This window comes from Equus caballus, chromosome 19 (genome assembly GCF_041296265.1).
Source record: "Equus caballus isolate H_3958 breed thoroughbred chromosome 19, TB-T2T, whole genome shotgun sequence".
NCBI classification, from domain to species: domain Eukaryota; kingdom Metazoa; phylum Chordata; class Mammalia; order Perissodactyla; family Equidae; genus Equus; species Equus caballus.
Genome location: NC_091702.1, coordinates 9,304,371 through 9,315,199, shown reverse-complemented (window position 1 = coordinate 9,315,199; position 10,829 = coordinate 9,304,371). Strand labels below are relative to the sequence as shown.

Genomic DNA, 10,829 nt, shown 5'->3' with positions numbered 1-10,829 from the left:
GGAGGCCCTGAGAGGCACAATGAGTTTTCCAGGACAGAGAACTGGTAAGATAAAGGAGGTCTGAATTCTGCTCTGCCTCCTCAAAGCTGGGACCCTCATCACATTCCCAGGGAGCTGTGGCTGGGGCTGTGGAAGCTCCTCATGTAGAGTTAAGAAGAAGACATGGGGGTGGTTTGGGTAGGTCCGATTACAGGAAGCAGCCCAGGTAATGGAATCTTGAAAAAGTGACCTCACTTCCTTGGCGATAGACCCCAACAGATTTAGAACTCTGGTAACCAGGCAGTTAATTCTAGAGACAGACCCCTAGCCAGTTCATCTGACTGGAGACACTTCGGAGTAAAACATGTTTACTTGTTGTGTACCAGTTTTCAGAGGCTCTAGGCTCAGGAAAGCCCAGAGTGTGAGACTGTTGTGTTGTTGTGGACATCGGATCAAGCCTCATGGCCAATTTGGCAGGAGGTACCCAAAGGTAATGTGGGGCAGCCCAGGGCAGCCCACTGTAGGGCAGGACACAACTCGGATCCCACCTGAGCAGCCCCATAGCCCTTGCACCTTGTGTGAGGGTTTGTGTGTGAGTGTCGGTGTGTGTGTGTACGCGTGGGCGCTGTGCGGGAAGGCAGCAGGTGAGGAGTGGGTCCCTCCTGGGCAGGAGGAGAGTGTTATGTGCTGTCAGCCAGGTGAGTCTGTCATATTCATACCCCGGGGCTTGGCTGGCAGCCTGAGCAGCTGGGTGCTGGGATCAAGCTCCTCTGCCCTTGTGTTAATCCTGAGCCATAGAAGTTTCATCTAGTTCCCTCCCTGGTCAGATGTCTGTGCAGACGTCCCTCTGTGCCTGAATTAGGGAACAGAATTCCTCATGGGGGTGTCCCCCTGTGGCGATGTGCAGGCAGGCCCCTGATGCCTCCTGGCCCATCTGCCGGGCACTGTCTTTCCAGAACTCCACGCAGGAGGTCTTTGAAGAGCTACATGATGGGTTCGACTTCTCTCCCTCCCTAGTCAAGGGGCAGGAGCAGCAGGCCGCCAGCAGCATCCTGTGCCGGTCTGAGGTGAGAGCAGGAGCAGAGGGTCTCCCCGCCCACCACCCCAAGATGTTCAGGTTGGGCCTGGAACCCAGGTCCGAATCTGAGCACACCCCTGGTGCCCTCACAGGGCTTTCCCACTGAGTGTCCTATGGCCTTACTCCCAAAGGAGTCTGGGCCTCCTCTCCTCCCCAGCCAGCTGAGGGCTCGGGTGGAAAGACACTCTCCACATGTTTCTTGGAATCGTAGAGGAAAGGTTTACTGTTGTTGTCACTTCTCACGAGGCCATGAGGACCTTAGCATTTTGCTCCTGTTTTGATTGATGTAACTTCCCGGCTGGGAAGCTGTAGCACTCAGCGCCACTGTCCTTGCAGACCTGCTCCAAGCCTCACAAATCATCACACTTGCTAGGCTGATTACACACAAAGAGCATGGGCGTGGATTACAGGATTCTATACATTTCTCTGCACCTTGTCATCTCACAAAACACTTCGAATCATAGCAGTTTGTTACGTGCTGTAAAACTGGTGAGTCTGTGATATTCATACCCCAGGCTGGCAAGCTGAGCAGGTGGGTGCTGGGGATCAAGCTCCTCTGCCCTTGTGTTAATCCCGAGCCTTAGAAGTTTCATCTAGTTCCCTCCCTGGTCAGATGTCTGTGCAGATGTCCATCTGTGCCTGAACTAGGGAACAGAAATTCTCATGGGGGTGTCCCCCTATGGCGATGTCCAGCAGGCTCCTGATGCCTCCTGGCCCATCTGCCGGGTATTGTCTTTCCAGAACTCCACTCAGGAGATGTTTGAAGAGTTATGTGTTGGGTTCGACTTCTCTCCCTCCCTAGTCAAGGGGCAGGAGCAGCAGTCCACCAGCAGCATCCTGTGCCGGTCTGAGGTGAGAGCAGGAGCAGAAGGTCTTTACCCCCAACCCCCCAAGATGTTCAGCGTGGGCCTGGAACCCAGGTCTGAATCTGAGCACACCCCTGGGGCCCTCACAGGGCTTTCCCAACGGAGTGTCCTACGGCCTTGCTCCTGAAGGAGTCTGGGCCTCCTCTCCTCCCAAGCCAGCTGTGGGGTAGGGTGGAAAGACACTTTTCACATGTTTCTTGGAATCATAGAGGAAATGTTTAATGTTGTTATCACTTTTCACGAGGCCATGAGGACCTTAGCATTTTGCTCCTGTTTTGACTGATGTAACTACCCGGCTGTGAAGCTGTGTAGCACTCAGGCCACTGTCCTTGCAGACCTGCTCCAAGCCTCACGAATCATCACACTTGCTAGGCTGATTTACACATAAAGAGGATGGCGGTGGGATTACAGGATCCTATACATTTCTCTGCTACTTGTCATTGCACAGAACACGGCAACTCATTGTAGGCCGCTCAGGTCAGGAGCTGAGGCCTAAGTGACTTCATCATATTCCACAGAGGAGGACATTTTGCACAGTGATTCAGCCTTTCGATGCTGTTGGACCTTGACATGACCCAATTCTGTTGCCATTTGAGCCAACACTGCAGGGCACATTTTAAGCGTGTCCGAATAGACTCTAAGTTTTCCAGGTCTGCCATGACATAGAACCGCAGATTGGCGGAAGGTCACTCATCATCTCTTTGCTCCTGTCTGTGGTGGGGATGTTCATTGATGACTCCCTGGGATAATGCTCTTACCTCAGGCTCTTAATGCACAGAGGTACAATTGTTCCTCAGGTCACAGAATGCCTTGAAGGTACTGAGTGTTTGTCATTCCCCTAAAAATCAAATTGTACTTTTAAGTCCAAAACCATTTTCAAGGCGGGCTCTCGTCCCTCTTGCACAACTTCCTGAGGTGCTGGGAGGTTCTGGTCTGAGCTCCAGACCCTGATGCCCCTGGTGGTTCATGGTGACTCCACTGACTCTGTGTCCCTCCTTGTCCACGTGGTATGCCAAGGAACCCACCCTGTCCGTGGCTGAGGCCCGCACGATGCTGACCCTCAAGGCAGGCGCAGTGCAGAAGGTGGTAGGATGCCTGCAACCATCTTTCCATGGCAGATCCATCTCCGTCACCACCTTCCCGTGTGTGTACCAGGCCTTCTACCCGACCCCACAGGTCCTGGACCAGCTGCTCCAGAGGTGAGTGCCCACCCCTCCACAGCACAGCAGGGAGTCTCCTACCCAATAAACGTGTGCCTTGGGAACGTCCCCACACCTCTCTGAGCGTCACCTTGCTCATCCAAATAGTGGGGTGGTAAGAGGATGAACCTCACAGGGTCACTGAAGGAAATCATGGGAGAAAGCACGGCAGACGCTTGCCTGGTGCCGGACTCCACAGAAGGGGCTGCTGCTCATGCTGCGTGTCCTCACGCTTACGGCTTCCGTCCCCAGTGAGGAGACTCCCTGCCTCTCCCCTCGCTGGCCTGTGGCCTTCCTGAGTGTGGAAAAGTACATGAAAGCAAACTGTTTTCCTATTGGCAAGACAATTTAGCGAGTCCATCTAGCTGATCCTGGTCCTTGACTTCGGTGCAGCCAGAGCAGTGGTCTCTGTGGGCAGCAGAGGAGACGCAGGCCCACTCAGAATTCTGGGAAGGCTCTGGATGGGGTTCATTCATTCAATACTATATGTTAAGCTCCTACTACATTCATACCCTTTCCTACACACTAAGGATGTCCAATGAAGGAAGCAGACACTATCCCTGGGGCTCAATTCTAGCCTGAGAGCTAGAAGCTCACTTCTGGGCATCGTGATTATTCATGCCCAGAGGACGTTAGATGTCACACCCTCTTGGCCTCCTCTAGATATGGACGCATCCTCTCATAGTCAGACCACGATGACAGACTTCAAGGACCAACTAAGACCATGAGTGGTGTTGGGTCCAGAGGGAGGGCCTCCTGTGTCCACAGAAGGGGCTAGGAGACCATGGGGACTGTGGCTATGGATGGACTGGCAGACCCTGGATCTCACACCTCTTGGGGTTTCTGTGGGAGGCCTGAGGTCTGCGGTCTTCCCTACAGGAGGAAATGAATCAAAGAGACCTGTTCACGGGGTGCCAGTCCCGCCATGGGAAGCAGAGGAGAGGCTGGGCTGAGTCGGCCACTGAGAGACTCCTCGCTTCCACAGTTCCCTCTCCCTCTCCCTGCCCTCTGCACATGCACCTCTCCTAAGCACCGCCACTGGGGCCCAGAACAGTAGGTGGTGAGCAGCCTGGTCACAAATCTGCTTCCAACCTCAGTCCTGATGCTCGAGCGTGGAGGATGGGGCAGGCTATGTCCAGGCCCTTTGGGAAAAGAGTGTCAGGTGGAAGACCAGACTCACACAGGCTCTCTGTTAGATTGGCTGATGACCAGGCCTTCCAGTGCAAGGACAGCCACCCAGGGATTGGAGTGGCTGGTCCACCCTCTGGGGCTCAGGCACAGAGAAGGTGCTGTGGGAACACAGTGTGGAACAGCAGGCCAGGCCTGTGACTCTCTTCACACATGCCTCTCCCCAGTGCCCTCTCTCCCATCTGGGGCCCCCGGCCTCAGGAGAACTCCCAGGATATGTGGCAGATGCTGCGGCACTCCAGGATCAACCTGACGTTGGCGTATCTCCAGGACCTCTTCCCTGGCTCAGTCCTGAAGCACCAGGCCACCCCTCTTCTCATCCAGGTGGACCTTTTCCAGGCCACTGAGTTGGAGACAGAGGGTAAGGGAGACCGTAGGCTTGGAAGACTACCCCAGTGGCTGGGTCACGACTGGGGATTCATTTAAAGACAGTGGGATCTTTCCTGTTTGGGGAAAGGCACATGGAAAGCAACTTATGTAGCTGACCCTTTCTCTTTCTCCAGCTCCTGCCCCAGCTCCAGCACTTCTGCCAGGTGCAGAGGCAGAAAAGGGGCCACATCTGGAGCTGGACGGAACTCCAGTTCTATTTCTGCCATCACTTCTAGCGCTGGAACCGGCAGCAGCGCCCTCAGGTGCTCCAGACCCCGAGCGAGTGCCATCAGCAGCCCCAGCCCAAGTGCCAGGTCCTGAACTGGACTCAACGGGACCAAGGGGTCTGCTGGGATTTCCACCTCAGGCTCCAGTAACAGCCGCAGACTCAGCTCCGGTTCCAGAGGCTTCCCACCCCTGTCGAGTGACCGGGAAGAAGCAGCCCGATGGGAAGCCTAGCCTCATGGCCTTCTCCCCAAGGGACGTGGCAGAACAGCTGACGGCCATTGACGCGGTGAGCACCCGGGCTCTCAGGGCGGGGTGGGGCAGGCCACCCCTATGCCATCAGCTGGCCCAGACCTGCTTTTCCCTGTGGCTGCTCCTGTGACCTGGGTCCGAATCCCAGCTCCACCACTTCCCAACCATGGGATCTGGGCAACTCCCCAGCCTTCGTGTTCCACCCTCACACTGTAGAGATGGGGACCAAGAGGCCCTGCTGGACAGAGGGGCTGAGCACATTGAGTGCAGTAGAACACAGAGGAAGCCTGGTGGGGCCTGGCCCGAGAGGTCGGGGAGGAGAACTCACTGTGTGCAGCCAGGAACTCAGGCGGTCCAGCCATCTGCTCGGGATGCTCAGCAGCCTCAGCATTTGTGATGCACCAGTCGTGTACTTCACTAAAAGGGAGACAACCTGACAAAGCCCGTGGGTGTAGCTGGCACAGGGGAATGTGCAGCGGAATGGGGCCTGGGACCAAGGATGCTCAGGATGCAGGGAGATGCCCCCTTGGGAGGAGCCAAGCGGAGCAGCCCTCTGGAGCTTGCAGTTTGTGGGGGTGGGCTGTGTGTAAATGCTCCTGTCCTTTCCCCACCAGTCTGGAGTCCCGGGTCCTCCTGTGCTGGGTGCTCTCAGTGGAAGAACAATGAAAGCGAGGGGCTCCCACCACGCTGAGAACACATCCTCAGCTTCCTGAGCCCCTCCTTAGACCGGGGACTCCTGCTTGGACACTCAGCTGGGCTGTGGCAGGGCTGAGTGACACTCCCCCTCCTCCCCAGGAAGTGTTCAAGAACGTCGAGCCCTCTGAGTGTCTGGGCTCCACCTGGGGCAAAAGAAACCGGCCCGGACATGAGAACGTGGCACCCACCGTCTGGGCCACAGTGGTGCAGTTCAACAGAGTAGTAAAGTGTGTCATGACGTCCTGCCTTGGGGACCCAAACGTGACGGCCCGGGGCAGGGCCAAGGTTCTGGAGCGGTGGATCGAGGTGGCCAGGGTATGCGGGGGGAGACCCTCTCCAGAGCCGTGGAACTGCCCCTTCTCCTTGATCAGCTCTCAGGACTGAAGGCTGCACTCTAAGCCCCTGCACAGTCGCTAGGTCCTTCCTGTCAAGGGCACACTGACCTTGACTAGCATGTCCCAGTGGTGGGATGCTCACTTCCTCCCTGGCTCCTTCCTACTTTGAGCGAAATTCCTCCTCCTGGAAGTGTTACTCTTTGGTCCACCTGTGCCCACCCTGGCACCCTGGCCATCTGTCCCACTCAGGAGGGGAGAGTGGAAGGGAGGGGGACTGAAGCCAGAGCAGACAGGGCTCCTGCTCCCCCTCCCAGCTCCTCCTCTCCCTCCTCAGGAGTGCCGAGCCTTGAGGAACATCTCCTCCCTGCACGCAGTCCTCTCGGCTCTGCAGAGCGTGCCCATACACAGACTGAAGAAGACCTGGGGGAAGGTGTCCAGGTGGGGCGGCCTCTCCGCAGGAGGACCAGGGGGAGGAGGGAGCTCCCACGTGTCTGCCATTGCCCTCTCGTAGGCTGGAGCTTCCTGGGTGGCAGTAAGCCCTGGGCACAGGGCCTGGGTGGGTGTGCAGTGTCCCTGATCCTCACTGGCAACTTAGGCCCCCAGTTCTGCTTCAGGAATCAGGTTCCCTGGATGTCACATAGTAGGTTGAACCAAAGTGGAGATTTTCAAGTGTTTGCCATACAGCAACAGAACTCTGTGCCCAGTGGAAAACCAAACTGGTCAAAATACAGCTGCTGCATAGAAAAGGGAGTGGCAGCCCCAGGTGACCAACATGAGAGCCCCCTCTGCAGTCCCATGGTGACGTCAGTGCTCAGAGGACCCCCACGAAAATCCTCATTCGGGCAGTTTGGATTTTCCAGATTCTCATAGAGAAGGGACTTGCACTTATGCCCCCTGCCCCATTGTTCCTGAGTTTCTCCTTCCTCCTTTCCCCCCTCAGGAAGAGCTGCCGAAAATTTAAAAAGCTCTGTGATGAGGACAACTCCCTTAGCTGGGAGCTGCTCATCAAGGTAGAGTGGAGGCTGGCATGTGGAGGGAGAGGCGGGGTGTGGGGAAGGGGGACAGGGCAGGATGTGGACGGTCATTTCTCACTTGGAGTTTCTGTGTACAATTCCAGTCTTCCCTGGATGAACAGGAAGATGGGGTATGTTTGGTCCATGGGCAGGTGGGGGAGGTGTTTGTGGGGTGGGAAGCCCCGGTCATGGCAGGAAGTGGGGGTGTCTGGGCTGATCCCGGAGGGGATGCTGAGCTGGCCGGTGGAGCAGGGGCTGCCTTCCATTTTGGTCCACGCTGTCAGCACTTAGATTCTTCCAGGCTGTTGCGTGCATGGGGTGGACGGGCGTATGTTCCTTCCGTGAACCAGCTCAGTGTGTCTTTAGGAAGCCAGGCCCCCACTGCTCCTTCTGTCTTCACCACTTCTCCACGAGGAGGGCACCCTGCCTGCCCTCGGGATGGGCACTGCCAGGCATTCCCCCAGGCCAGGTGGACAAATGGGCTGCCCAGCCTTGAGTCTGAATGGCTGGAGCATGACAGATGTTTGTGCATGTGTGACTCCCCACTGGCCCTACCACGGTCCCTGCTAGTCTGTCCCTGCCAGGAACACTCACCTGGGTCCTAGTCAGCAGTAACTGGTGCCCAGGTGGCTTATGGGAAGTGTCCAGGAAACTGGTGGTGCTCAGTGGATCTTTCCTGAGTGGACCTCATAGGCTTCACATGAAAGAGAAACCGAAGTGTCCTCTCAGCCCCGCCCCACCCTTTCACGCCGGGTGGGGTGAGAGCCAGAACCATGTAGACCGTCACTGACGCTGAGTCCTCAGGAGACCCTGCGAGGTAGGCGGAGTTGTCACACTTTCCAGATGAGGAGGCTGACTCAAGGAGGACAGGCGTTCGGCCCAAGGTCACACAGCAAGAGTGTTGGAGCTAGGGTTGTTCTAGAATCAGAGTGTGCTGGAGGATGGAGTAGCATGGGTACCAGCTGACTTGGTTCAGACGTCCAGGGCTGAGGTCAGAGGGGCTGAGGAGAAGTGGGGTGAGGGGAGGATGGCCTCCTTGACCCTGTCCTCAGTCCTGGCAGAAGCAGCCCTCCAAGTTTGCCACCCTGCTGAGGACTCTGCAGAGAGGCCGGAAGAGGCAGCAGCAGAAGGTGAGTGCGCCTGTGGGGAGGGGCTCCAAGGTCAGAGGAGGGGACTCTGCCCTCCCAGCTGGGGGCTCCAATCCAGAGAGGGGGCCTTCCTCCTGCAGCCCTCCTCCTGTTGCCACAGAGCCTGACACCCGCCCTTAGAGGTGACCAGGAGGAGGGCCTGGGGAGCTGCAGCAGGGTGGGTCGGGAGAGTGGCGGGGCCAAGGATTAAAGGCCCTGTGACCAGCCAAAAGCAGGCCCTGGGAGGTGACCAGGAGGAGTCTGGTGTTCTTGGAGGGTGAGGGGTGGGGATTGAGGGCCGGCTATAAAGGATTTGAGGCTGCTCCGTGTGGGGACCCTGGGCTGGGCCAGGAGGCTGAGCATGAGGAGTTTTCAGGGGAGGGTCATGGGGACACCTGAGACCAGGGCCTCATCCCATCTAATCCCAATGGCACAGGGCATCGTCCCCTTCCTGGGCACCATGCTAACTGACCTGATCATGTTGGACACGGCCATGGAGGATTACGTAAATGTGAGTGAGGCCGGGGGCCAGAAGGGGGTGACCAGGTTGGGACTTGGGAAGACACAGTCCCAGTACCAAGACCTGAGTGGTCAGAATGTGGTAACTTACTGTCATGACAGCCTCCCAGGCTCCCCTGTGGGCTGGGACAGTGTGCCCCTCTTAGGGATGAGGGAACGAAGGCTCCACCTGGAGCCCGTCCCGGGTCCCCAGGCTGGCGAAGCAGCAGAGCTGCCCGCCTGCAGAGCCGCATGGGCTTTGTTGGAGGCGAGAGAGAAGTCAGCCTCCAAGTCAGGCAGCACACTGATGGAGCTGTCCCTGCCTGCCTGAGGACTCAGCCTCCCTGTCCGTCATCAGAGGGGCTTGGGCTACAGGGTCTTTGAGTGTCGGCCCCCATGTCCTCCCTTCTCTGGAGCCCAGAGCCTGGCCTGGGTCCAAGTCCTGTTTTCTGTCATGCCCATCCCCCTCCTAGACCTGGAGCTGGGCACCATGAGAAGGGGTGTGCACGGGGGCTGGTCATAGCTAGGGGGCTTGTTCTGATGGACTTTTGCTGTCTGCCTTCCAGGGCAATGAGATCAACCACGAGAAAAAGAAAAAGGTGAGCAGCTGTGGCCTTCCATGTCAGGGAGGAGAGGGGCGTGGAAACCAGAGACGCCCCTGGGCGGAACTCTCCTGGGCACCGCCCGCTGCATCTTACATTTATTGAGAGTGTTGGATGACAGAGAATCAGGAGACCCATCCAGTGGGGGGGTGGGGGCAGCGGTGGGCATCAAGCAAAACTTCCTGCCGGAGGGGCTTCTACCCATCTCTGAGAACAGGTAGGTCCTGCGTGGAATTGGAGGGAAGGAGGGTCCCATGTGAGCAAGGACCCAGGACCAGCCCCTTGCCCCACTCCTCACCCCCTGAAGACCCTGCAGCATCCCCAGCAGGCTCTGTCTGCATCCTCTCCTCCCTCTGGTGCCAGGAACACAAAGTGATGATGGAGATCGTGCAGCTCCAGGAGGCTGCAGAGAATTACAACCTAGAGGCCCAGGAGCGATTCAGGGCCTGGTTCTGGGACATGGAGCAGCTCAGTGAGGACGAGAGGTGAGGCTGGACAGGACATGGGGAGGAACAGGTGCACTCTCCCTGCTGGCCAGTCCGGAGAGCCTGAGTCCAGGACTCCCTTGTCAGCCCTGACCTGTCGCATGGCGATGGCTGGGGAAGCTGGACTCCAGCTGCTGGGCAGATGCCGGGAAGGACACCAGGGCTGTGGATTGTGGGAGGCTGACAGGTGCCACTCTATCCTGTAGCTACAGCCTGTCCTGCCAGCTGGAGCCCCGGTGCTAGTTGGCCAGCAAATCACTCCAGGCCCAGAGAGCATGGCCATCATGAAGCTGAGGAGGGAGTGAGCGTCCCGTTGTCGTATGACCTCTTCCTTAGCAGCAGGGGCCCAGCTGGGGCACTCAGGGTGCAAGGGCCCCACGGCCTGCCACCCCTTCCTGAGGCCAATTTCCATCTCTGTAGGGGTGAGAATCACTGCTTGTAAATAGTTCATGCCAGATTTGCAGACTGTTGTATTAAAGTCCTGTTTCTCTTAGAGCCTGGGAGTGGTGGTTCTTACACATTCTGTGCTAATTTAAACGCTGTCCAGACTCTCAGATCCCTCACTGGAGTAAGACATTTTGCAGTCATCCGATTATTGTGTGTGGGAGAGGGGGGAAGGTGCAGCCCCTCCCTGGCTGCTGAAGGAGACCCCCAAGTGCCCCTCCTCAGAGGACAGGTCCGTGTCAGCATCGTGAAGCTGGGCCAGGAGCAGAGACAGCCCCTCAGACCCCTGAGATGGGAGGACGAGGTGTTTTCTCAGGCCGAGCATCCACCACGGAAATGTGGGGGGCCCTAAAGCCACCACTTGCCAGGCCCACTCTGTGCCCCAGGAGAGGGGCTGCCCCTCCACACTCTGGAGGGAGAGGAAACATTTCCTGCGTCTCTTGTGGACGTGTCTCTGGACCCCATGTTGGGAA

At 57.5% G+C, this 10,829-nt stretch overlaps 1 protein-coding gene across 5 annotated transcripts; it reads left to right on the top strand.

Moving 5' to 3' along the window:
- The first annotated feature begins 205 nt into the window (after nt 1-205).
- On the top strand, nt 206-10,407 carry LOC111769046 (ral guanine nucleotide dissociation stimulator). Of its 5 annotated transcripts, XM_070243163.1 has the most exons (15): nt 206-469; nt 936-1,046; nt 1,799-1,909; nt 2,941-3,122; nt 4,478-4,671; nt 4,814-5,193; nt 5,952-6,167; nt 6,522-6,625; nt 7,128-7,197; nt 7,305-7,331; nt 8,253-8,330; nt 8,764-8,838; nt 9,392-9,424; nt 9,791-9,912; nt 10,119-10,407. In XM_070243163.1, exons 1-15 carry the CDS (start codon nt 344-346, stop codon nt 10,153-10,155), a joined length of 1,866 nt encoding a protein of 621 aa, XP_070099264.1. In that variant the 5' UTR covers nt 206-343; the 3' UTR covers nt 10,156-10,407. The 5 variants fall into 5 exon arrangements, with proteins under 5 accessions (XP_070099264.1, XP_070099262.1, XP_070099263.1 ...); XM_070243164.1 differs by lacking the exon at nt 206-469 and having other exon boundaries at nt 762-1,046; XM_070243161.1 differs by lacking the exons at nt 8,253-8,330; nt 8,764-8,838; nt 9,392-9,424; nt 9,791-9,912; nt 10,119-10,407 and having other exon boundaries at nt 7,305-7,925.
- The last annotated feature ends 422 nt before the right edge of the window (nt 10,408-10,829 follow it).

Bases quoted from the DNA above. Each gene is read 5' to 3' on its own strand.
- LOC111769046 (XM_070243161.1), top strand. From the start codon at position 344: ATGTTTACTTGTTGTGTACCAGTTTTCAGAGGCTCTAGGCTCAGGAAA. The intron at 6,168-6,521 runs GTATGCGGGGGG...CTCCCTCCTCAG, and splicing joins GGTGGATCGAGGTGGCCAGG to GAGTGCCGAGCCTTGAGGAA. The intron at 6,626-7,127 runs GTGGGGCGGCCT...TTCCCCCCTCAG, and splicing joins ACCTGGGGGAAGGTGTCCAG to GAAGAGCTGCCGAAAATTTA.